This window comes from Lynx rufus, unplaced genomic scaffold, assembly GCF_022079265.1.
Source record: "Lynx rufus isolate CCGP_SWC_20201006 ecotype Redwood Valley unplaced genomic scaffold, mLynRuf1.p SCAF_16, whole genome shotgun sequence".
NCBI classification, from domain to species: Eukaryota; Metazoa; Chordata; class Mammalia; order Carnivora; family Felidae; genus Lynx; species Lynx rufus.
In genome coordinates, this window is record NW_025814830.1 from 30,893,747 (window position 1) to 30,920,469 (window position 26,723).

Genomic DNA, 26,723 nt, shown 5'->3' on the forward strand with positions numbered 1-26,723 from the left:
GCTGAGAGCCAGGCCCTGTGTTGGGAGCTGGTACACAAAGATGTCCAAGAATAGGTCCTCACCCTCATGAGGCTCCCCACACGGGACAGGCTGAACACAGTTCTGCCTAGGAAGGAGGCCTGCCTGGAGGAGGTAGCCTCTGAGCTGGACCTCAGGGATGATGAGTTGACCATGAGGAATAGGGAAGGGGGTCCAGGAAGGGGGAATAGCACGTACAAGGAAAAGCGGGGTGGATGGTTTGAGGAACTGTCTTCTGGGTGGGTGTGACCAAAGGGCACAAAGGCATTTCCCCTCTGTGAGTCTCCAGGAAACTTTGGTGACGCAGGCAGGGCAGGGAGTACGAGAAAAGTGAGGCCCAGAGAGGTAATGTGACCCGGCCAAAATCACACTGCAGATTGTCTTATACCACACAAACCTCGAATGCGGGCCCTGGTTCTTTCCATGCCATGAGATCAGAGCCACACTACCGCTGCTGAAGGTTTCAGGGGTCCCTGGCCCAGGCTCCAGGTGTACATGGGTGACAGGGGCCAGGGGTGCAGAGAGGGCTATGGTTAGAGAATCTGTGCTCATCTGAGTCAGCAACCCCACTTGGCTTAGAAAAATCTTCTGATTTTCAAGAGGAGCCTGAACTACATGTTTTAAAGGTAGAATCTCCAATCTTCAAGTGCTGATAATTAATCCAAATTAATATATTCATAGCAATATATAGATAAAAGAGCTTGTCTACAAGCGAAACTGGACCCTTGGATGCCTGTGTGCAGCCTCTGGGTTAAAATGGTGACTCAGAACCAGGAGCCGATGTGACTTTTGTAGTTAGAATTGGATCCTGGTTCCTAGTGGCCCACCCTACCCAACCTCTGTCAGCGAGGGCTCACAGAGGGTGTTCTCTCTGGCATCCAGAAAACCTGGATTCACTACCTTCTCCCCAGAGGGCCAAGCCTCAGCCCTCCTGAAGTGGGTGAGGAGGTGGGGACAGAAGTGCAGCCCCAGTCGGTTTGGAGACCGCAGCAGGAATCAGTCAGCAATCACATTGTCACAGCAGCCCCCATGGGCTGTCGCTCCCCATATCCTCACCCAAACAACCCTGAGAGGCCGGGGTTGTGACTGGTCCTAGCTTAGCAATCAAAGGCACAGAGTGGGTAGATGGCCTGTCCATGGTCACACAGCTGGCACAAGGCAAGCCTGGATAAAACACAAGTGTCTCTGACCCTCAAGGCCATGTCCGTAATACTTGGTTGCCTGCCTCTGCCCCGTGTGACACGGAGGAATAAGTCCAGGGTCCTGAGATCTGAACCCAACTTACTTCATTTCCCTTCATTACATAGCTCTTTCCATCAAAAGGGGCCTCAACTGTCAGGATCATACTACCCACTCTGCCCAGGAAGAAACAGATTTTCTTAAAGAGATTTGAGTCACAAAAGCAAGGCACATGATGACTTTCACGGGGCCTGGGCACTTTAAGGTTTTGTGGGTGCCTTCCTCCTTAAAAGTAAAATAAAAATTATATTCTGTGACTGCATTTATATGAAGATTCATATGTTCAAACATTCTCTTCCATTGAAAAGTTCATTTTGGTGTCTGATTTTTTAAAAAATTAAAATGCGCTTGAAGGCCCCTAAAAGTATGGTGGGAACTACGCCCTTCCCAGTTCTCGGAACACAGAGGCCCCGGAAGTGAACTACCACAGTCCAGTGAGGTCTTTCTCATTCCAGAATCAGGCCAGAAAATCACTGTATGGCCTTGAACACATCACTGGGAAGCCCTCGGGCTGCCTCTGTTTGCTTATCTGTCAAATAGGGAGGAATTGCCCAGGCTGCACGGCCTGACAGATTTGAGCAAGGTCAGGAGGGCCAGTGAGAGTCTCATGAAAGTCAGAAAAGACTTCCCATATCTGGTGTTGTTCCTGGTCCTCCATCTATCAACACCAACGAGCAATTCCCCTCGTTTGGGCCACCAAGTGTTTGCTTCGGTACCAACTCTGCCCTTGCCGGCAGTGCACCCCTGGACATACAGGGTACTGTCTCCGAGCCCCAGTTCTCCCATCTGTGAAATGGGATTAATAATAGGTGCCCAGACTCTGGCATAGCAAACAAGTGTTACTCAAATGGCAGCTGCTGCCATGATTGTTCTTGCCATGATTGCTACTAACACTAGAGAAGGGAGCGTCCTGCAGGGTTATGAATCACCCACGTGGATTGGGGAGCATCTTGTACAAACATCTCCAGCTATCAAGATACCTAATGAGCCCTACTGTGGCCCTGTCAGGACCACCAGGGGTTGTTTGGGAGCTATGTACCCAAAGCCATGTTGTTCCCGGTCAGCAATGTGCGCAAGGCCCCCTCTTGCCCATCCCAGAAGGAGCAGGCCATCAACTTCTAGAAACTTCCTAAATCCCAGAGATTTCCAAGTGGAGGATCACACAGACTCACTGAGGTGGGCATCCCGGAGAACCTCCCCACCCAGCTATCCAAGTTAAAAGTGCAGGGAGTAGCCAAGAGTTGCCCATCCTGCTCCTCCTCCCCCAAGTCTCCCGGCAGGCTATGCCCCTAAGCTAAGGTCTTCACCAGGCACCCCCACCCTGAAAGAAAGAAGGGGAGCCCTTAGGACAAAGCAGCCACCTACTTGGGTCTCGCTGTCTTGGCCGATAAGAATGCCCATGACGCAGGAGTTCAGCTGGGGGCGATGGTATTCATCCCAAGCCCCATGTCGGGTGCCCACAGGTAGACAACTTGGAGAGCCCCGGTCCAGCCCCCGAGCCTGCCAGGCCAGCTCTGGAGCCAGTGTGCCTCGGGTAGCAGATGAGCTACTGATCCTTCCTGCTTCTAATCAGATTGAGGGAGTGTGCAGGCGGTGGGGAACTCTGCAGAAATGCCCCCAGGGAGGGCAGGTGGGGACCAAAAGGCTGCGGTTGCTAGGAAAAGCCGAGCTGTTGCCTGCAGAGACCAGGTCGCTAGGCGACCATCTGCCTGTTACCAGGGCCCGCGCGCACGTCATCAGTAACCCCTGTGCCTCTGCAAAGCTGGCCAAGAGCATCCTTCCCCAGTCAGTGACAGCCGAGTCCACTTGCCCACGCCTGACACCCTCTGGTCCTGGCCCTGGGATCACTCAGCTCTCTCACCCAGTGCCCGCGTCCCTGCCTAGGGCCCCGGAGCCCAAAAGTCCCCTGAGTTTGAAACTCTGGGTAAACATTTGTATGAATATGTAGGTGTGTGCGGCACTTGTGGGTAACTGTACACGTGTGTTTGTGTGCATGAGCGTGCACACAGGGCACAGCGTGCCTATGTGCAAGCATGTACCAATGTGCCTGTGCATGTGGACACGTGAACAAGTGTGCTGAATGTGTTTGTGCACGTATGCAGGCTGTGTGTGGGTATGACTGTGTGCATACCCGCACATATAAGTGTGTGCCCAGCCCAGCCCGTGTGTCTGTGTCCGTGTAGGTGTGTATGTGCAGATACGTGTGCATGTACCTGCGTGTACCGTGCACTGAGAACATGCATGTAGTTAGTGCATGTGTGCGAGCACACGAAATCACTGGTGTTTGGGGGGTATTTCAGTTCAGGAGCAGTGGCATATAAAGGGGTTTTCAGGCCTCCGTGTTGGGCACACAGGTTTAGTCGGGGGACAACTCCCCACCATCAGCACTAAAAAACCAGCACTAACAAAGCTAGGCGGCACCTAAGTCTTCACCCAGGAGACGGGCTATCGCAGGTCAGTGAGAGCAGCCTGGCTCTGGGGGGCCCAGAGGGCAGAATGTGGACCACATTACAGAAACCATAGGGAGGCACGTTTATTTTTGGTGGAAGAAATCATCTCATAATCAGAGGTGTATATGGATGGAATGGACAGCCTTCAAGAGGTCATGAGCTCTCCATCACTGGAGGCAAACAAGTAGCCATGTGGTCTCCTGCCAAGGATGAAAAAATTCCATGTGAACAAGGGATAGGTGGACTAAAAGCAGATGACACGGAGCAGGCCTCCAGCCCTGAAGTCCTGTGTTGTCTCGTGGTATAACTATTTCCCGACTGGGACTGAAAGTAACCCTCCGTGGGGATGAGAACATCAATGACCTTTGATGGCGCACTCACTGCGACCAAGGTCCTAATATGCCCCATACACAGCTGGCCCGTGACCGCTTCGCAGAGGTGTTAGTATCCCCGTTCCACAGACGCGGAGGCAGAAGCTCTGTGCAGTGTGCACTTGCCCAGGTCACTCTGCCAGGAGAAGCAGAGCCCGTGCCTCAGGCCAGGGCCAGAGGGACAAGTCAGCGAAGAAGGGTGTGGGCCAGGGGGCACCACAGAGAGCGGAGCGACAGGGACAGGGAATAATGCAAGGCACAGATGCAATCAGTCTGGCCTGCCCCATGATGACAGCCTCCTCACGGCTCTCCCTGCCTCAGTCTCCCCACAGTGCAGCTGCCAGATCACGTCTGGATTTCCCCGCTCAGCAACCTTCAATGGCTCCCCATTGCTCCTGAGAAAGCAAGTCCCAGGTCTTCACAATCTGGCCCCCGGCCTCTGAAGCATCATCTCCCCACCATGTCCACCAGCTGCAGTGTCACTGTCCCCCCGACATGCAGGCTGCTTTTGAGGCAGCAAACCACTCCCCCCTGTTCGAAACCCCCAGGACACTCTTCTTGTCCCCCACTCTCTTCATTGGTACCCCCTCCTCCTCACGGGCACTTCCTCCCCAGGCGCTTCTGTTTCCTCGAATCTCCCTGGCTCTGCTCTGGCCTTTGGGCCTCTCCTCTGTCCACACTGGCTCCCCCAGCATCTCCTCCAGCCCCGCGGTTTCCGGTTCCGTCCACATGACCAGACTCCCGACGTTCCATCTCCAACCTCTCACCCCCGACTCCACGCTCAGGCCCAACTGCCTGCTTGCTGTTCATCTCCCCACGCACCCCCCTCCCCATCTGTCCCGCACTGCTGAACACCTTCCTCTCAGTCTTTAATTATTGAAATACGTTTGACATATAACATTGTGTGAACTTTAGGCATACAGCATGTCAGTTTGATGAATTTATATATTATGATATGATTGCCACTGTGCTAATTAGCACCTCTATCGTGTCACAGAATGATTGTCAGTGGTTTCAATAATTAAGATGTAGTTTGATGATTATAACTGTTAGTGGTTTCTGATCTCCTTTCTTTTAACTGACTTCTCTATGTGTTCCTGTTGAAATCTTTATGGATGTGGGTGGAGAATCAACCATTAATGGGCAGAAGAGCAGAATCCAGAACAGCCTTCAAAGGCACCCATGGGACCGTCATGGACGGTGTGGAGGGGGACACAGCCCTATGCCTTGGTTTGGTTAATTACAGGGGCTGTGAGCCTCCCGCATGGGCCCATTCACTCATCCATCCACGCGTTCAGCCGACATTTATTTGGTGCCTGCTGTAGCAGGCACTGTTGTAGGATCTAGGGACATGGGAGTGAGCACAACAACCCCCCCCCCACCCCGAGGAGGCTGTGTTCTGGTGTGTGTGTGTGTGTGTGTGTATAAGCATCTGGGAGGGTGTTAAGGGGTGGGCAATATGAGTCTCGGGTCATTATGAGTGCTGGGGGGGGAACCCCAGCTTCCCCAGCCTCCCTGGTCAGTACGCAGCAGCACACAGCACAGAACAAAGGAAGGAGCTCCCCCACCCTGAAAGCCCCCCTGTCCCACACTGTAACACCTCCCTGGGCCATCCCTTGTGGGGAGGCTGAGAACACACAAGTGCCTTACTTAGGCTCCTCCTCCTCCTCTTCTTCCTCTTCCTCTCCATCTTCCTCCTCATCTTCTCTCTCCTCTTGAATCTGGGGCAGCTCCCTGAGTTGAGGTCAGAAGCAGGAGGTGAGCCCACTTGCAGCCCCACCCCCAGTCCACCTCAGGTCCCATGACCCCTGAAACCAGACCCCAAAATCTCAACCAAGACTTGACCTGGGGAACCCCACTTGAGCAACCTCAGGCTCCCTCTAGCAGCAAGGCCTCTCCACGGCATGAGGGGCCTGGCCCAGCCTCCACCATCCTAGTGGCAACCCTGGGTCAGCCTCTGAGCCTCTCTGGGCCTCAGTTTCCCCACCTTTACAATGTATGTCATGGGCCTGAGGACCTGACAGCTTGAGGGGTTATCACCAAGATCGCTAGAGGGAACAAAGATCATTATGTCCCTACGGAGGGCAAGTGGGTAATCACTACCCTAGGTACCCATTCCCATGCCCAATGACCCTGCAGCCCCCCTTCTGCAAATTTATCCTGCAGGCCTATTCACGTGCATGTGCAAGAGTGTTTGTTGCAAAATTGTTTACAATAACAAAATTTCGCAATCACAAATGTATATAAATCCTGGCACATCCACACAATAGAATACTACGCGGTTGTTAAAAAACAATCTGTGGATGATCTCTATGCACTGAAGGTGGAAACACCTCAAGGTATATTGTTGAATGAATAGAGCAAGTTGCAGATACGTAGGTGCGTGTGATATGCTATCTTGTGTGGAAAAAAAAAAAAAAAAAAAAAAAAGGAATCATGCCTGTAAATGCTCAGATGCTCCCTGGACCAGCACAGAAGAAACTGGCAGCTACTGTCTCTATTCACAGGGAGAGGACTGGATGTCTGGGGGAAGGAGGAGGAGGAAGGAGTAGAGGCAGGTTTGGCTCCTGTTCTATGTCCTTTGATAGCTTTGGGATTCTGTACCATGTGCCTGTTATCTTTCCAAATGATCATTTGTTCCAGGGCCTTCTCTGGTTCCCACCTGGGCATCTCCTCCATGGCCTCATTCTCCTCTTCATAAGCTGGAGCTGCCTCTGAGCCCTGCGGACTGGTTCCCCGGTCCTGATACTCGTCCTCCTCCCAGTGAGGGTCAACCTCTTCTAGGACGAGATCGGGCTCCTCTTGGCCTCCAGGGAGGATGCAGACTGCAGGGGACACAGGGCACAGGGGAGAGTGGGCTTGGGCTTCTGAGTCCCAGGGACGACACAGGGGGCCTTGGCCATCACCAGCCATGGGCCAGCTCTCAGCCAAGCAGCAGAAACAGCACCATTATCCACAGGACCATTAGCAGCCAGATCAGTGCTAAAGTGACAGGCTGAAGCCCATGATCGTTCACCCTGTTTCCTTCCGGTCATTTCCCCCCTTTTTTTCCTTTTGAGATAGAGCTTCAATTACAGTTAGCTTTTGTGTCTCCTTAGGGCCCCCGTTCTTGGAGGTTTGTGCAGAAGCAGAAATAACGCTTCTAACCACAGCATCATAGGAGATACGGAAGATCCAAGCTTGGGGTCTGCCTTGGCACATCCAGGTGCAAGGTGACCCGACATGTCCAGAGGAACACAGAGAGAGCTTGCCTCCTGCGTGTTCTCTAGATGCCGCCCACTGGTGACAGCATACCAAATGCTCATAACCTCAGCACCCATTTCTAGCAGTCCTTCCCTCCTGGGCCTAGAGGCTCCAGCTTCTGCGGGGATTGACCTTCTGGCAGAGATGGTCCCACCTTCAGATAGGATCTGTCATTTTCACCATTTCTCCACGTACTCAGGTCCCTGACAGTGCAAACAGTGTGGGGCTGTGAGCTCGGCGGAAGTGGGTGCAGGGGACTCCCATCAGGAACCTAAGTCCCCCGTAGTCAAGAGGAAGGGGAGAAGAGAGGAGATTGTCTAGATATCAGGTGTTCCCAAAAAGCTCCAGGATCTTGGTGATCCTTAAGCCAAGCATGAAATTATGAATAGTGACTTTAAATGGGAGTTGGTCTGAAGTCTTATCCTGTGACTTTGGAAAGTATTGCTCACGGTGTAGAAAAAATAATAATAATATAATGGCAGCTACATTTATCGAGCACTTATATGTTCCTAGCCCTGTGCTTAATGACATACATGGATTAACTCAATTAGTCTCAAACCAACCTTTTGAGGTGGGAATAATTGTTACCCCCCCCCATTTTATTTTCCTTCTTTCATGTTGTTTCCTCATTTACAGATGAGCAAACTGAGACACAAGTTCACAGCTTCTGTCACAAGGTATGTCCCATGTGCCAGGCACAGGGATGTCCGCTTTCCAAGAGCTGTCTTCCCCTGCTCCTGCCTCCTGGTTCCCAGGTATAGACATTATCCTGCCTCACACAGAGGCACCCACCTGCCCTCCAGGGAAATCCCCTACACGCATCCTGAACTAGGCTTTTCCACGCGGGTCCTGGCCCCTCCAGCCCTACAAACACCCCTGGGGTTTGACCGGGAAGGCTCATCCAAGCGTGGCCCCGAATCCAGTGGTGGGACATGTCACACGTGTCATTCTAGACTGCCATCCAGTAACAGTGTAGCATCTCTGCCCTGAGCAGCCACTTGGGGTACAAGTCCCCAAATGGCATACGGGAGACAGAACAAACATCCCCTGGCTCGTGAGTTCATTAGCTTTCACAGCAACCCTGCATGGTGACAGCATGGTGGCAATAGTACTCTCGCCATTTCATAAAGCACAGAGCCAGCTCAGAGAGGCTAATGACTTGCCCAAGGCCACAAAGGATGTCAGAGGCATTGCCAGGTCCCCTGACTCCCGATTCCCTGGTGTGCTACCCCAGGCGAGAAACATGCCCCTGAGTGCCTCCTGGCATGGGTGGCCTCTCTGTGCTGGGCACTGCATGACCCCAGCCTTTGGTGTCCTGAAGAGTTGATGCCGTCTTTGTTTACATCCTCGCTTTCTTTTTAGATACTGTTTAGTGAGGAAGCATTTTACAAGCTTTTCCTCCTTTCATTTCTGGGCCAGGCCACTGAGCCATGCCCTATACAATCCCCATTTTACAGCCAGAGATTCTACGGCTCTGAGAAGAGGCTGGTGGCCAGGGTACCAGAGGGGAAGGGCAGGCACGGGGTACTCGGCCACACAGATCCAGTGGCAGAGCTCCCTGCAGGGCTGGTGGAGCCCTGAGACCCTCTCGTTAGGCATCGGAGTCAGAGCTCCCTGGCTTTTTCAGGGCCCTGCCCCTGGGTCCAGATGGGGCCACTGAAGCACTGTGGGTGATCAAGCTCATACGGAAACTCCTGCTCCATCTGGGGCTGAAACTTTGCTCCTGGAGTCCCTCATTGTCCCGCCACCTCCTGGCCAGCATTCTCTGCCAGCCTAGGATGTCCCTCAGGGCAACTGAATGGGGTTCTGGCTCCAGGAGTGAAGGTCATCAATTTCATCTGAGGAAGGAGCTCCTATTTCCAAGATCAGCAAACAGGGAGGCGGGAGGCATAAATTCTAGGTCAAGGCCCGCACCAGACCCTGGGTTGCCGGAAAAGCCCAAGTTCTGGCTTATCCTCCCTGGCATGCCTGGTCCTAGATGCTTTGGATGTGGCCCAAAGCTCAAGAACCCTGATTCCATTGCTTTCTCTGCCTCCAATGCTTGCTCAGCCTCAGGGTAGTCTTTGTGAAGTCATTCCCCTGCTCAACCACCTTCAGTGGTTCCCCATTGTCTATAGCCTAGTCCTGTAAGATCAGGCCCTACCCTTTTTTTTTTCCCCAATGTTTATTTATTTATTTTGAGAGAGAGAGCACATGTATATGGGGGAGGAGCAGAGAGAGAGACAGAGAGAGAAAGACAGAATCCCAAGCAGGCTCTGAGCTGTCAGCACAGAGCCTGACTTGGGGCTCAATCTCACAAACCGTGAGAGCATGACCTGAGCTGAAACCAAGAGTTGGATGCTTAACCGACTGAGCCATCCAGGCATCCCAGGCCCCAGTTTTTCTGGCTTTAACTTCTGCATCAAAAACTCGGGATTTGCTGAGGTACCCAACACTCTCCCTCTCCCACCTCCAGCCATTTGCTCACTTTATTCCCTCTCCTGGGTTGTCCTCCCCTCACTGCCAACTGGGGACCTGAAGGGTCTCAAAGTCAAAGGCTTAGGTAGCCAGGGAGATGGTATTATAGGTGAAGGGGGGGCATGTGCTGCCTGCCCTCAGGAGTGTCCTCAGAAGCACAGCATGGGTCTATTATAATTGCTATAGAGAAGCCAGACTTATCCAATGCAAAGCCACCTTGTTTTTAGATGTTGGCAACTAATTCTAATATTTAAAATCACTCCTTGCCCCAAACACAGACATCTGTGGGCCAGCTGGGGATCAGGATCCCTGGCAAACTCCTCCTTCCTGCTACCCCAGTACCATGGGCCACATTAAGTCAACCACTTTTCAAACCTAAGTACTCATTTTAGCTTCATCTGAAGCAAAGATATCATGCAATTGCAGCTTTGATGTGCTAATTTATGCTTTTTAATGTCACCGAAGTCATGTGCCATTGTCCACTGCTGGACCCCAAACTCTTCGAGGGAGAGAACACAGCCTAGCCTAAGGGGATCCTCTTCTGGGAGAAACTGTGTCCCACTGGGGCACCGCCTGTGTGTCAGGCACCACGCTGTGCAGGCGACCTCTCAAAGAGAGTCCTCCATGGGCTTCCCCACAGTCTTCTGGTGGGAAAATCTCCTGCTGTCTAGCCTGAGTCCCACAGGCTGCCCTTGGCTGCCCTTCTTGCTTCCGTGGAAAGGCGCCGACTTTGGTCTCAGAGAAGCAGCTGTGGGACTGGCTCCCTTCACCTAGCCTGGGAGTGTGGGGAGCGGCAGGGGGTCACTGTTCAAGGAGGGCATGGGGTCAACAGCCACCTCTTCCCCCTCCCCTGCAGGTCTTCAGGGCACCCTTGTCTCCTTCCATCCATCCGTCCGTTTGTCCATCTGCGCTCTCCCAGGATCCCTTCTCTCTTGTTTCAGAGGCCCCCCGCTGCCGCCACGCCTGAAACAAGACAGAAGGGTGGGTGGCTGGGTGGGCAGGCGGAGGGAATGAATGAGCAGGTGCGTGAATGAATGAATGAAAGGGCAGGGAGGCAGGGGGTAGAGCTGGCAGCAGGAGAGGGAACTCCTGCCCCAGCCCCTTAGGGTCACCCCATAGAGTGGGTTGAATCGTGTCCCTCCGAAACATATATTCAGTCCTGATCCCTACAACCTGTGAATGTGACCTCATTTGGAAATAGGATCTTTGCAGATGTCATTAGTTAAGGATCTCAAGATGAGCTCATCGTGGATTTAGGGCGGGCCTTAAATCCATGACTGGTGTCTTTATAAGAGGAAGGAGAGAAGATCTGACAGACACGGAGGAAAAGGCAGAGATTGGAGGCCAGCTAGCAGCCAAGGGACCCGGAGGACTGCCAGCAGCCACCAGAAGCCAGGAGAGAGATATGGGATGGTTTCTCCCTAGAGCACCAGGAGGAGCCGACCCCCCAGCACTTCAAGCTGGGGCTTCTGGACCCTGAACTGTGAGAGAACACATTTCTGCTGTTCAAAGGCACCCAGTTTGTGGTCCTTTGTTCTGTCAGAACCTGGGGAGCTAACACACTGGGCTCCTGGCCCCGCTGCCCCAGTGCCCACCCACAAGCCACACACTCCGGGTTCACGGGGAGGTCCTGTCCACAGCCAGCTGAGCACCCTGCCTCCTCCAGAGGAGCAGAGAGGAGGAGGAGACAGGGCCAGGGGCTCCGTCTTCAGAGCTCTCCACTCTGGAAGCTGTGCTCCAGGAATTTTCTGTTCCTTTAACCTTGACAACTGCTGCCAGGCCCAGCGGATGCTAGTCGCCGCTCTGTGACAACTTGCTCTGTGACCTTGGGCAAATCCCTGTACCTCTGTCAGCCCCAACAGCCATGGGGGTCCCTGCTCTGCACAGACTCCACGAGGCTGAGCAAACCCTGCTCTGAAGCCTACCCCTTACAACATTGTCACCGTTATACAAATCCCATCTCCTCCCGTGGCCACTCTGCCAGACTCTGCCAGACTCCGCTGCATGGTCAACTGGTCTGTCCGTGCTCCAGGCTATGGTGGCCATCCTCACCCTCAGGGTGCTCATAAAGACCACCATCAGCCTGGCAGAATTAGGGTTTTCTAGCCTAGGACATGGGTCCTAGGGACCCCACCATGGTCTGAGGGCCTGTGTCCAGGGTGGAATAGGGCCACCATCCACTGGCCCTCAACTCTGCTTTGCTCACCTCTAGAACTTATCACAGGCCTGGTACATAGCAGGCCTTCCATGACCTTTATGAATGAATGAATGAATGAATGAATGCCCTGTACACCACACGCTTGTCCCGAGGCCATGAAATGGAGGAAGAACAGATTTTGGACCCTGGCCTTCTCCTCCTAGCCTCAGTCGATCCCTCAGTACTAGTGCAGGGCTGGGATAAAAGGCAGCACACACCTCCCCACCCTCCCCACCCATAGGTAAGGGGAACCCTCCTGCCTCACTGGAGCTGGAGTTTATGGGATCTAGTTCCTCCAGGGAGACCCCATGCCTCTCCCCTCATCCCTCCACCGGGACTCTGCCTAGCCAAACCCACTGGCCCAGGGGGAAGTGGGGAGCTCTCTTTAGGTGTTCCCAGAGGAAGGGGATCCATCCGACTCAGCCTCACAACTGTTTTCTCTGGGTAGAAACTGGAAGGCAAGCCAGGTCCCCACCACGTCTCTCCCCAGCCACCATGGGGCCCTGGGCCAGGCTCTGGCTACCTGGCCGGGCTGACCTGAGATGAGGCCTGCAGGACATGGGCTCTCTCAGCTCCAGGTCAGGAGGCCCCAAACATAGCCCCCAAGTAAGTTCAGGCCTGGCCAGCAACCACCCCACTGTGCACTCAGACCAAGCAACCCTCCCGGAGACACACACGAGGACCCACTAAGGTGTCACTTACCGGTCTGCACGTCACACGCCACAGGGGAATCAGGTTCCTGCATGGGGAGAAAAATGCCGTGTCCTCCTCACCGGCCTCCCTGCTTCCACCACCCCTCCCGGCACACACAGGGGCAAGAGGGCTTTCCTCACCCCTATCAGGACTCCCACAGAAGGTCCCATGGCTCCCGGCTCCTCTCTGGTCTGCTTCCCCCCCTCCTTTCTCAGAGCTCGCCCAGTGCTCCAGGCACTGTCCTCCCTGAGTCACCACTTGGTCCCACCTCAGCTCCTTTGCCCAGGCTGGGCCCCCTGCCTGAGCGGCCTACCTTCCACTCTCCACTCTCCATGTAGGGAAAACCTCCTCCCAGCCCTCCCCGGAGGGTTGTGTCAAAGCTGTGTCTGCAGGAGAGGCCTCTCCCCAAAGCACCACACCTTCCCCTGCCCCAGCCCCGTACTCGAGGGGGCCCCTCCTTTCTGTGGGGGCATCTTCACCACAGAATGTTCCTGCCACCAGGCCCTTTTCATCCTCTTGGAAAACTCCAAAGCTGTGTTTCCTCAGCCACCCGCAGAGGCCACATGGACACAGAGCCTGCAGGCTCGGCCTGCAGGGAAGGGGGCCCTGAGGATTTCTGCCCACCTCCTACCGAAGCCAGGACTGGGACCAGGCCTCTCGCCTCCCAGTTCCAGGTGACAATTGTCAGGTGGCTCAACCGGTTAAGCCGTCTGACTCTTGATCTCTGCTCAGGTCATGATCTCACGGTTCATGGAATGGAGCCCCATGTTGGGCTCTGTGCTGACATCATGGAACCTGCTTGGGATTTTCTCTCTCCCTCTCCCTCTACCCCTCCCACACATGCTCTCTCTCTCTCAAAATAGATAAATAAACATTTAAAAAAACAAAAAACAAAAAACCAGTCAACAAATAAAGCTTAAAAAAAGATATACAGTTGTCCCCAAGAGAGAAGGACCAGGTGCCAGGTTCTTGGAGAGGGGGAAGAAGAGGTGACAGAGGACTTGCTCCCTCCACCCATCCATGCTAGAGTCCTAGGTTTTCAGAAATGCACACAGGGCTCTCTGGCTTCCTATAAGCCCCAAGCCCCACTTCTTTCCAGAACATTCCTGGCCTCTCTTGTCTCTGGTCCTTTGCACCTGCTGATCCTCTGTCCGAAGGGCTCTTCCTACACCACCCCCATGCTACCTCTCCCTAGGTTTCAGCTTGCAAGCCACCTCCACCAGAAAGCCTTCCTTCATGCTGGGGGGCAGTGGTGGGGGTCCTCCCCTGTACCCCACATCCTCTCTGCTCCTTCCATGGAAGCATCTCCTCCACTGATTATGGCCTCCTGGTTGGCATGCTGGGCCAGCACTTCTCAGCCCCGTGGCCGCAGCCCCTCAGGGAAAGTGTGTGGAATAAACGTGAGCTGACTAGATAGACAGGCTGTCTCCCCGGGCCTTCACCGCAGCCTCCCTTCTTCCTTCGGTGCCTTCCGTGCCTTCGGTGCCCCGCCCTCAAACTATAGATCCTTGCCTGAGCTCCGCCCCCAGCCTATCAGTCCTTGCCTCAGCAAGGCCCCTCCCACCACTCCCTAGGGCCCCGCCCCCAGCCCAGCACAGACCTGCTCACCAGCCTTCCCATGGAGCACGGGTTGCGGCAGGGCCATCTCCAGCCTGTGCCGGAGCCAAGCCATCAACCTGCAAATGGGAGAAAGCAGGCCATGTCTAAGTGGTGGGGCTCACGGGGAAACTGAGACCAGAGTCAGGTCCCTCCCAAGGCAGACAGCAAGCCCACCAGAAGGCAGACCAGAACCAGGTCTCTAGCCCCAAAGACTATTGCCCTCCTCCCTCTGGGTACCGCTCAGACCCCAGCAGGTAGCTCAGCACCCACTCTGCCACCCCCACCCCGGAAGTGCATGCAGGTGTCTCACACACTGCCAGGGCAGGAGCATTTGGCAACACATATCCCGATTTTAAATGCATGCATCCTTCGGCTCAGCGATGCCAGGTTCTCAGATTTGCCCTACAGATTTACTTGCATGTGAGTGAACTGATGCTTGTACAAGCCACTGATTGCAGTGAAAGAGTAGAAACAAGCTATGTAAAAGCTGGTACCACCCTATAATAGAGTACTCCGAAACAGTTGAAAGAGTGAAGCAGACCAATCCAGATAAAACCACCTCTAAGATACTTTTTATGTGTTTTTTGTCTTTAACTTTTTAATGTTTCTTTATTTTTACGAGAGAGAGAGAGAGAGAGAGAGAGAGAGAGAGAGAGAGAGAGAGAGAGGCAGAGAGACTCGAGAAGGGGAGGGGCAGAGAGAGAAGGAGACACAGTATCCGAAGCAGGCTCCAGGCTCTGAGCTGTCAGCACAGGGCCCGACTCAGGGCTCAAACCCACAGACGTTGAGATCACGACCTGAACCACTTAACCAACTGAGCCACCCAGGTGCCCCTAAGATGCACTTTTTGGTGAAGAAAGCAAAATGCAGAACAGGGTATGCAGTTTGCTGTTGTCTGGTCCGTGTGTTGGTTTGAAGGGGAAATGTCCTCCCAGCTTGTTTGTGGGTAGAAAATGTGTTGAATGGCAGAGAGCTGTTGATGGGAAGAGACCCCAGAAACCCCTTTAAATTTTCTCCCCAGTGCATGGGTAACTTTGAAAATTTAAAAAACTAGTCTGGGGGCACCTGGGTGGCTCAGTCGGTTGAGCATCAGACTCCTGATTTCAGCTCAGGTCATGGGGTCAAGCTCTGTGTTGGGCTCTGTGCTGAGCATGGAGACTGCTTAAGATCCTGTCTCTCTTGGGGCTCCTGGGTGGCTCAGTTGGTTAAGCGTCTGACTTTGGCTCAGGTCATGATCTCACGGTTCATGGGTTTGAGCCCCGCATCAGGCTCTGTGCTGACAGCTCAGATCCTGGAGCCTGCTTCGGATTCTGTGTCTCCCTCTCTCTCTGCTCTTCCCCCACTCATGCTCTGTCTTTCTCTCAAAAATAAATAAACATTTAAAAAAAATCCTCTCTCTCTCTCTCTCTCTCTCTCCCCCTCTGCCCCTCTCCCCTGCTCACACTCTCTTTCTCTCTCTCTCTCTCTCTCTCTCTCTCTCTCTATCAAAACAAAAACCAAACAAACAATGTTCAGTGAAGTGTTGGATGTTGGGCTGGGGCAAAGCACTGATCCTGCTCCCCATGGAAGGCATGACATTTGGGGGGCTCACCTGGCAGGGTCCCCAGCAGGCGGCAAGGAGGAAGCATGGAAGGTGGCCTGGGGCTCTGAAGTTGGCTCTTCCTTGGGCTCCAGGGGGCCAGCAGTGGGCATGTTGGGGCTCTCCGGGGCCTGCAGCATGGGCTCCCTTTCCAAAGGGGGTCCTGGGGGCTCTAAGCAGCAGGCAGAGCAGGAGTCTAAAGATGACAAAGCAGGGCTCCATGCAATCCCTCATGGGCACAGGGGACCAGATCCCAGGCACCAACAGGACTGAGTAAGGAGCCCTTTGGAACCACTCCAATTATGCCTCTCATTAGACAGGGCACTGAGGCCCAGGAAGCTCAAGGGGCTTGTCAAGACCTCACAGGACGGTCCCACACCACTGGCTTCCCAGCCTGCACTGGGGAGGGGTTCCAAGGCCCACCACAACAGCCCAGCCCCCACAAGCCCTGAACCCCTCCCTGGCCTTGGTGAGGGCTAAGGTCCTCCCCCAGGATCCCTCAGGCCCCAGTGGCACCCCCAGCCCAGCCCTCCCCAGTCCCCTCCCTGTACCTGGGCCCAAGGCAGCATCTGCAGGCTCATCTCCCCAGTCCTAGATCAGAGACAGGGAGTGAGGTCACAGAGCAAAGTGAGCCCTGTGCACTCCCTCCCCAGCCAGTGGTGCCCAGGGCAGGCAGCAGGGGGCCCCCTCCTTCCCCACGAATCTGCTTGCTGTTTTGCAGTCACTCCTCTCCATCAAGGAGAACCCTCCAGGGAGGACAGCACTCCCTCTACGTGTCCCAGGGGTTGGGGATAGCCTGCTGGACTACACACATCCTTTCTGGGACCCAGAAACCCTCCCAGGTGGTCATCTGCCTGCTCCCCCTTTTTCCTCCACTTACCTTGGAGCTCTGGGGGGGCTGAGGCAGCACTTTCTCCAGATTCTGCTCAAGCCACCTGAGCAGCCAGGGCCCAGGCCTGCAAAGGGGACAGGGATCAGTGGAGCAACCTAATCACCCTGACCTGAATGTCTGTTGGAATCCCAGGCTTCAACCAGTCCTTCCTCACCTCTGATCCCATTCTGCACAGTGGGGACCTTGTATTGTACACTCTAGAAGGGTCTCAGGTAGTGGGGCAACTTCTGCCAGCCCCAAATTCTGACCCATGGCTGCACCAGGCCTGGAACAGCAGGCCCAGCCTTGGCCACCTGGGCCCCGGGTGAGAAACAGCAGCTGCCTGGGGACCTGAACGCAGCATGGGGGACTCCCTGTGCCTGGGACAGATAGGTCTGGCTTCATGGGTCTGTGAGCAGTGCAGTCACACAGGGCCCCATACTTATAAGGGCCCACTTTTGATATTCATGCGGTTGTCACAATCTTAAACTCTTAGTGATTTTTTTAAAGGAGTCCTGCATTTTCATTTTGCATTGGGCCCCACAAATTATATAGCTAGCCCTGGGGCAAATGGGTCCCAGATCCATCTGGCCTCCAGGCAGCCCCTCCCTCTTCAGGGGGAACCCACGTTCCCAGGGGATCCCATCCCCCCAGGTATGGCCCCAAAAGAAAGCTGGCAAGTCCTCTGGGGGACTTCATCCTAAATTGCTTTACTGGTCTCATGAGTCAGCCGAGTGGCCCCTGGGGACCCCTGATCTGGGCAGCCTCCAGGGGACAAAAAGAAATAGACCACAGTGACTGGAACAATGAATGAATGAATGAATGAATGCAATCACATACATTCATTCATTCATCCCCTCCATGCTGAGTCCCCTCCTTATGGCAGGCCCTGTGCCAGGCACCAGGGTTCAGCAGTGACCAGACAAAAGTCCCTGCACTCAAGAACCTAGCAGTCTAACAAATGAGCAAGGGAAGGAATGAATGAATGGGGTGAATGAAGGTGAATACATGACTCCGGGTCCCCAGCAGAGATTGCAAACTGGAGGTTCCAGGCTTATCTGGGGGGCCCATAGTATTCTGAAAACTTTTCAGTTAGTTGGCAACATCTAAAATTTAAGTATTCCATAAAACCCTAAATTTCTAGCTTCTCCTAAAAAACTGGAGAATCTGGTCACACTGGGCCTGAACTCCTGCCAGACAGAGGCAATGGGAGCTGACCGGGGCCCTCTTAGAGAAGGACATGGCCTCCCCTGTTTGCCATAGTCCTCACCCACCCTTAATAACAAGACAGCCACCCACCTTGGTCAAGTCGAAGAAGTACAACGCTATTGCCGACTGTGAGGCCAACCTAGGTACCCCTATGTCCCCCACAGTGGTCCCAGCCCTGCCCCTGGGCTCCATACAATGCCCACATACACGAGCCCATCTATGAGGAACTCATCCATGACTTCTCCCCATGGCCTCCCACCAGAGCATCTCCCAGAAATCAGCACAAAAAACCATGGGAAGCACAGGTCCCTTTGGCTCCATTTTAAGAATGAGAAAAGTGAGGTCCGGAAGAGATGAGAGGCAAGTCCAAGGTCACACACTGAGGTGATGTGGTCCTGAACACAAGGTCCTCAGGTTTGGGCACACAGCTCCCCCAACCACACACACTATAGATGAGGTTCAGGGGCCCAACCATTGCTCAGGGATGGGGACTTACCCAGTGTCCTGGGCCCCAGGGGCCACATCGAGTCCATCTGCAGAAGAAAGGAAGGTGGTCAGCAGCAAGAGACCTGCCCAGACCCCGTCTCCTGGTCAGCCTCACTCAAACCAGGGTTGGAATCCAGAGCCAGACAGATGAGAGTTCCCAGCCTGTGAGCTCTCCACAGGGGCAAGATCCAGCCCGAGCTCCGCTAGTCCCACCCCCAAAAAGCCATCCTGCCTCCTGGCCTTACCTGAGCTCCCATTGCTGCGTTGCCCAGGGATCTGTGCTCCTGCCTGCCAGGACAGACAGACACGTGAGGGCAGAGAGACCAGACCCAATGGCCTCCCACCCTGCCCTTCCCCACCAAAACCACCTCAGCTCCCACCCCCACAAGTACCTGGGTGGGGCCTTCCAAGCCAGCAGCAGTGGTCTGGGCTGGCCCGCTGCTGAGGACCGGCTGTGGGACAACTTTCTCCATGCCTTTCTTGAGCCAGGTCAGCACCCAGCCACTGGGAGTGCTGAGGGACAAAGATCCGAGTTTGCCCTCAGGTCCCCGGCCCCTCCCTAATCCGAGTGGCACTCTCTGGTGTCCTAAAGAACTTGGGTTGAATCCCAAATGTCTATCTCCCCACTGTGAGGCTTCAGATATGTCACCTTCCCCCAAGGCTTGCATCCAACTCTGGAAAATGGCAGACACCAAACCTTGGCAAGGCAGGTATGCACAGTACCATCCTGAGCCCACTCCCATCAGATGCTTGGTCCAAAGCAGCCAAGTTCTAGTATCCTGCTTCCTGCTTAGCCTGGCTCCAGGGGGTCCCATCCTACACTAGGCATACGTCATGTGCTCCAGAAGGGTCAGAAGGGTTGAGGATTTCCTGTGGGGTGTTTTCCTTGTGGCTGAGACTGGGCAGCCTAAATATGAGGGTCACAGACTCACTGCCTGAGGCTAGCTGCTCCCCCCACCCCCCCAAAAGATATGCTCACTTGGATAAGCACTGATGGTCTAAAATGAGCCAACTTGGAGATTTTACATGAAAGTCTGGATTTCTGGCTTCATTGGGAAAATCAGAAGCCCTGGCCACACTGGATCTGCATTTCTCCCAAGCACTGAGATTGCTCCAGCCCCTATTCTCTGTTTCTCTTGGTCACATTGCCCATTTGGCCCAGGAGATCCTTGCCTCTGCCTGAGGATCCCTTCAGCCAGTTCCCAAGATGTTCTGGGCAGTTGCCAGCGAATGAGTGGAGACCTGAGACAGTGCTGGTCCCCACCCCCAAGTGGCTCCCTGGTTTTTTTGGGGAGTGGGGGCTGGCCCCGAGGAGAGGGAAAGGTGGTGTGGTACCTGTTCACTTCGGGAACCACAGCAACCTGGGCTTGGAGGGATGTGGGTGGAGTAGGGGCAGCCTCCTGGGTTTCTGGAAAAGAATTCCCCATACTTAGATCTGGAGCCTCAGAGTACCTAGGGAGGTCTACCCTGTGAAGGAGGTCAAGTCAGAGGTAGGGAAAAGAGGAGAACCCCAAGGGAGTCAGAAGGCCAGGGTTCCAGCTCAGCTCAGCTAAAAAGTCCCCCAGGAGCCCGATCCTCAACTTCTCTGAGCCTCAGTTTCTTCATCTGTGAAATGGGCCTGCCGGCCTATGAACTCTGCAAAGCCCTGAGAGAGAACATTCTCCTCCCTGCTGCTGGCCCTGCCAGCCTGGGCTTCCAGCACTTACCCTGAGGGCCTGGCTCAGCTGCAGCCACTTCCTCCCCCTCAAATGGCTCCTCCGGTGGCTGGAAGGTTCAAACAGGACCACGTAAGCCCTCAGGGAGACCAGCCTGGTTCAGGTAGGGGCAGCCCTCACCCCACCCACTAAGGACCCCCTCACCCCACAGGACCAAACAGCTCTATTCTCACATTCGTCCCTGTAAATCCCAGCAACTTCACCCTCTACTTGGGACACTTCCTCCCTCACAACACCACGGGTCCCACATCCAAGGTGCCCCCCACCAAGGTAGCCCCAAGCCTATCACCTTCCCCAGGAAGCTGCCCCACTCCAGTGGCCTGAGAACAGAGAGGAACACTGGAGACAGTTATGAAGCCTTGAGGCAAACTGAAGGGGAGAGGGAGGGGAGAGGACCCCCCACCAGCTAACCCTCTCCTGGGGGGGCCAAACCTGCCATTCCCCTGGAGCAGCTGGGTAGCAGTTCAGCATTTGCCATCTGCCTCTCATCTGCCTCTGTAGTTGCAGCTCCTAGTTCTGCGTGCACATATGTGCATGTACAGACATGCACACACACACACACACACACACACACACACACACACACACACTCATTATACATGTAAATGTATGAGCTCACATAAATGTCCATATATGTGCAGTTAGGTGCATACATACATGAGCACAAATAGGTACACGTGCAGTAACACAGCGGTGTGTGCATACACATGCACAGATAAGTGGATCTGCTCATACATGCACGTGTATATGCAAGACACAAAGCACATGTGCATATACATTTGCATATGTATACATGCCCCAATACACATGCATGTGCATAGAGGCACATGCAAAATATTCATATATACATGTGCGTGCATGCAGACATGCACACATGCAAATGCCTGCAAGTGTACAGACACACAAACACATGCATATGCACACTCCCATACATTTGCATATATACACAGACACAGATACTTGTGTATACATACATGCACATATATATAAGCTCAGTTCCATAAGCAGGGGCATCTACACGCATACACATGCACTGACATACAAACACATATTCACAAACACATTATTTCAAATGTACATCAACACACAATCAAATACACACATAGATGAATAAACGTGTGTGCACACACATATGCATGTATGCCTACACATACAAAGGTCTGCATCTGAACACTCACACATGAGCCTGCATGCACAGATGTATAAAATATGTATGTATACAAACATGCAGCTACATACAAATATGTTCATACACACATGCATGCACAGAAACACAAACGTGCATACACAAACACATGAATACATTCACAAACTCAGAAACATATACATGTACACACTCATACACTTATAGCATGCCCCACACACCCTACAGACACACCAAGGCATGTGACATACACGTGTGCATACAAATACATGTAAATACATGCGTGTGTTTGTGTGCACACAATTTGCTAATACATATGTATGCACAGACATACCACTAAGGACACAGGGCATGCACATATGTGTACATACATGTGTGCACGTGCAAACACATATGCACACAAACTCTCTACCTGGGTGGTCACTGTTTCCTGTATGTACCCCGTGCTGCCCAGGACAAGCCCTTCCTCTACGAGGCACGCCCCGCCTCACCATCTCCAGTCACAAGTGGGCTCACCCTCTGTGTCTAGGAGCAAACCCCACCAGCTTCCACTCTCCAAAGTTAAGATGATTCTCTCCCTCCTCTGAGCTCGCATACTTCTGTCTGATATACTCACTTGGCCCTCCTGGGAGGGGAGAGCTGAATCCAGTGTTGGAGCTCCCCAAATTCTCTCATCACCTCTGTCTCCTGGTAGAATGACCTGGCTGGTACTTGTCTGCTGACCCCCAGGGGCAACGTCTTATTCACCATTACGCTCCTAGCACAGTGCACAGGCCTGGCATCCATTAGATGCTAAATCAAATCTTTTTAACTGAGCTTCTGAACTAGTTGTCATCAGGCTCCTGAACGGATGGGATGCAGAACTGGCAAGTTTGGATGCGCTCGAGTCCCCTCGTAGAAGGTCCCCGGGGGGGGCAGCTGACCCAAGCTGGGAATTCCGGAGCCATAAGGCCAGCATGGCTGCAGCTTCTTACCAGGGATTCGTCCCCTAGCTCGGCCTCCTTCGGGGCTGTTTTAGGCGCCGGCTCTGGTTCCAGCTCTGCCTCCGGTTCTGGTTCTGCCCCCTCCTCCTCCTCCTCCTCCATCTTTGTCTTCTGGGAGGTCCCTGGGGGCTGAGGCAGCACCCTCTGGACCCAGCTCCACATCCTGATGCCTGTAGGAGACAGAGTCCTTAGGCCTCCCCAGAGTGTCCACTGCTGCTCCCACCATTTGGGCGCCACTTAGGTGGGTCACACATTTCCCTTTTCTCTCATTCATCTTTAAAAACATTTTTGCAAATTATTCCTCCAGGTATTCACCTGATAGAGATACTGAGGCCAAAAACGTGTATAAAGAGCTTGGTCACAACAGTGTCATAGCAAAAGATGAAAAACACCCAAATATTTACCTGTAGGGATCTGGTTATTAGAAAGTTCCTAAATGTTCACCTATAAGAGGAACGCATATTAAATAAATTACAATACATCTGATAATGGAATACCATGGAGCCATAAAAAAGGTGGATCAGTTTGAACTAATATGGAAAAATGTACATACTCTGGACTCCAGGAATGAACAAATCAGTTAAACTCTCTGTGCCTCAGTTTGCTTGTCTGTAAAATGGGGATGTTACAGTACCTATCTCGTGGAGATCATTGTGAGGATAAAATAAACTGGTGAGAACATGGCAGGCACACACTGAGCACTTAACAAATGGCTATGACTATTATTTGGTGTCAAGCAAGAACAGTAATTGTAGAATATCACATTCAGCATGATCCCAACATGGATTTTTAAAACTACATTGTGAATAGCATATGAACAGAAAATGCTTTAACATAAAAATTAACCTGTTTTCATGATTCAAACAATTTTAAGATAAAATGACAATTAAATCCCTTTTTCAAGATTTACTGTGATATTTCAGCCCTACCTTCTATGGGTACAGTTTCTGGCAACATTTATCTTCTGGGAATGGGAGGCCTCCGCTCTTATGACTAAATCCCGCAGGATGGCCTGGCCCAGGGGCACCACACAGGGCAGTAGGTGCAAACTCCCACCCTTGAAAGGGCCCTTCTGGGGAGATGCCCAACATGATAGAGTGCTTCTCTGTCCCTCCTCTGCCAAGGACACTGGCCCCAGGATGAAAAGGACAGGCACAAGGCCCAGGATCCATGCCCCAGTGCCCGTTCCCCACAGCCCCTTGGCTGTGCCTCCTGCGCTCTGCTCACAGCCCCGACTTCTGCCCCCGCTCTGGCCTCAGCACCAGCTGTCCTGGGAGAGGCTGTGCTACAGGGGCAGAGCTCAGGGTGGGAAATCAGATCCCTGACTCAGCCTCCAAAAAGGTGAACCTGAGCCAGACATGAACCTCTCCGGCCTTCCATTTCCTTGTTGGGTGGGGACACAGACACAGTGATTTCCAGGGTTGGTAGAGCCCAAGGCCATGTGTTTAGGATGGAGGATTCCCCCAACCCCAGCCAGCCCCAGCCAGCCCCATGAGGCAAGACTGAGCTACGTGTCTTCCACCCTTGATCACATTCATCCTCGTTCTCCCTGCCTGCCACCAGCCTCAGGAAAATAATTGTTACCACTTTGTAGCTCAGGAAACAGAGGCACAGAGAGAGGAGTAGACTTGCCCAAAGTGACCCAGCCGGTAAGCAGCCAAGCCAAGTTACATTCAGGTCCACTGGACTCCAGGTGTCTCACATCCACCTCCGGTGCTATTGACATTTGCCCAGGGTTGGCTTCTGCAGGCCAGTCCTGCAAACCTTTTCCCAGTTTGTTTCTGAACCTCCTGGAAATGATTAGGGAAGCTCTCCCCACTCCCAATTTTTCTTCTTCCCTCAGACCCAGTCATTTCCTCCAGGATGGAAATATTTGCATGGCCCTGCTGATTCCACATTGATAAGGGAGGCTAAGGTGGGAAGGGTGACTTCAGAGCCCAGGGTAACTATGATGCTGGGATCACCAGCTTTTCAGAATCTTCTGGAAAGCTAGGGAAAATACAGGTTCCTATGCCCCTCTAAACCCTCTGCGGGACCTGGAATCTGCATGTCATAAGCTGCCTCTGAAGATTCACTAAGGTTTGAGTCCCACAGGCAGAGAGGGAAGCCCAGTTTTCCTGCCTTGCCCTATTCTCCAAGTCTAGATGCCTTGCTAGAAGGAGAGCATGGGGGGTCCTACCAGGCCCCACACCCAGCTACCACCTCATCCCAAGTTACCTGCTCAGATGCCAACCACGAGCCAGGAATTGCCTTGTCCCTGACACTTGCGGCCGGTCTCTCAGACACAGGGGGGATTAATAGGCAGCAGTGGTGCCGTGTGCAAAGGATTAGCAGGGGCCGAACAGGGGTGGGGAGGTGGTGGTGGAAGACAGGAGCTCCAGGCCCAGGCAGCCAGCAGCAACCCTCCAGGGGCCAGCAGGGATCTAGGTCCCAGGGAAGGAGCCCCATGTGGAATTGCTTGGGACACCATGAGTCACCAGGGGACCTCCCCAGGTTCCAGGGGCCCAGTTTGCCACATACCTTGACCAAGCCACAGGGTGGCCGGTGGGAGAATAACAGCTTGATGTCCCCATGTGATCCTAGGAAACTCTAGGTGGCAGAGGCTTGTCAACTGTCAGTCAGCAGTGGCAGGAGGCACACCCCAGCCCTCCAGCTTCAGATCCAGGACTCAGGCAGAGTCTCTCTGGGCCAGAGTCTTCTGCAGCTTGGCAGGACCTCAGTAGCCCCTGCCTTGGGCTCTGTCCGGTCGGCCATGGTCCCAGAGCTGGGCCTTCAGGAAGAATCCAAGGACTGAGGGATGGCTGACTGCGTGTGAGCTAGCCCCACGAACTGAGGTCCGGCCCTAGCAGGGAGACAGAGATCTTCAGGGAGACAGGGACGGCAGCCCAGTGAAGAAGGGCTCAGTGAGATGACAAGAACTGGGTGAGAGTAGAGGAGAGGGGTAGCCAGCAAGGGATGGGGACTAGGTCACCCACACCATCTCCTGAGCTCCTCCTGTGTGCCCAGCAGTGTGCACAAGCAGGGCAGAGACACGAGTGTGTCAGTGGGAGGAGGGCAGGCAGGCCTCCATCCAGAGGGGGAGATTTGGGCCAAGCCATGAAAAGCAAGAGCTGAATGGACCGTGTTCCAGACAGAAGACACTGCAAGGGTAAAGTCCTGAGGCTGGAATGAGCCTGGATGCACCCAAGGAACAGGGAGGGGTCGGAGGGTTAGTGGGTATAATGAAGAGCGGTGGGAGAGGAGATCGAGGTCGGCCAGGACAGATCACATAGGGCCCGTAAACCATGGTAAGGACTTTGGGTTTTAGTGGACGGACCAGGAAAGCCCATGATGATTTTGAACAGGGGCCAGGCACCACCTGTCCAGCTGATGTGCGGTGAGCATGTGCACTGGTCAGGAGCCTGCAGAGCAACAAATCATTCTATGACCGGATGACCCCTGGCTTCTTTCCCTCCATATATATGCACATGAGGGTCATCCACACTGGTGTATGGCCAAAGTTTGTTTATTTTCCTTGCCCTAGAACCCCCTTCTCTTCTCCCAGGCACATCTGACTTTGCCCACTCCCCAGGGGCTCCGCTGCCTCCAGGTTGCTCAGCCCAGGGAGGGAGCCACAGACCAAGCCTCACTCACACACAGTCCCATGCGATCACTCCTCCCCAGAGCCTCGTGCATGGCCCCTGTTATGCAACTCCCCAAGGTGGCTGGCATGGGAGGATGTTCTTTCTGCCAGCGAGGACCAACAGCAATAACGGAGCTCAAGGTGGCCCCTGTGTGTCCTCCATAAATATGCCAGGCTGCAGGGGATAAGGGCTCCTCCCACAGCACCTCTGGCCAGGCCCTGGCTGGGGACAGCAAGTTCTTCAACTCTGCCCGGCCTCCAAGCAATGGCTAGTGAGATCGGTGATATTCACCCTCGCCTCTAGCTGGATGGAGGCCCATGCAGAGGTGACACGGCTTGGGCTGGTGGGTGGCAGAGGCAGAGAGAAAGGGGAGGGGGAGGAAAAGGGAGGTGTTGAGGGTGCAGCTCGGGCAACTGGGTGGCAGGTGGTGCCACTTACCCAAAAGAGGAAGCCTGGAGCTGGGAGGTGGGAGGAAGGGTTTGGAGGGGAGGGGAAATCATGAACTTTACTTTGGTAAGATGTCTGAGAGACGTCCAAGTAGAAATGTGCAGTAGCTGGCGAGGGCTGTGCGTGTGTGTCTGGAGTTTGGGGAGATAGAAATGTTAGGGGCACCTGGGTGGCTCGGTCAGTTAAACATCTGACTCTCGGTTTCTGCTCAGGTCACGATCTCACAGTCAGTGAGTTGGAGCCCCACGTCAGGCTCAGCACTGACAGTGCAGAGCCTGCTTGGGATTCTCTCTCTCCCTCTCTCTGACCCTCCCCTGCTCATGCTGTCTCTGTCTCTCTCAAAATAAATAAATCAACTTTAAAAATTAAAAAAAGAAAAGAAATGTTGGACTCATGAGC

The 26,723-nt window shown here is 53.7% G+C and overlaps 1 protein-coding gene across 1 annotated transcript in view; it reads right to left on the bottom strand.

Moving 5' to 3' along the window:
• CNGB1 (cyclic nucleotide gated channel subunit beta 1) overlaps positions 1 to 24,966 on the bottom strand; it is a gene marked incomplete at its 3' end in the record, with an annotated part of 66,397 nt that extends 41,431 nt beyond the window's left edge. The window contains exons 1-14 of the mRNA XM_047079247.1: positions 24,775 to 24,966; positions 22,246 to 22,424; positions 20,119 to 20,176; positions 19,748 to 19,820; positions 18,805 to 18,925; positions 18,658 to 18,700; positions 18,423 to 18,459; positions 16,727 to 16,802; positions 16,398 to 16,437; positions 15,859 to 16,042; positions 14,269 to 14,344; positions 12,678 to 12,714; positions 6,741 to 6,903; positions 5,729 to 5,812 (exon numbers count right to left, since the gene is read on the bottom strand). Coding sequence (XP_046935203.1) covers positions 5,729 to 5,812; positions 6,741 to 6,903; positions 12,678 to 12,714; positions 14,269 to 14,344; positions 15,859 to 16,042; positions 16,398 to 16,437; positions 16,727 to 16,802; positions 18,423 to 18,459; positions 18,658 to 18,700; positions 18,805 to 18,925; positions 19,748 to 19,820; positions 20,119 to 20,176; positions 22,246 to 22,416 — 1,163 coding nt within the window. The remainder of the gene's footprint in view (positions 1 to 5,728; positions 5,813 to 6,740; positions 6,904 to 12,677; positions 12,715 to 14,268; positions 14,345 to 15,858; positions 16,043 to 16,397; positions 16,438 to 16,726; positions 16,803 to 18,422; positions 18,460 to 18,657; positions 18,701 to 18,804; positions 18,926 to 19,747; positions 19,821 to 20,118; positions 20,177 to 22,245; positions 22,425 to 24,774) is intronic.
• Positions 24,967 to 26,723: the final 1,757 nt, after the last annotated feature.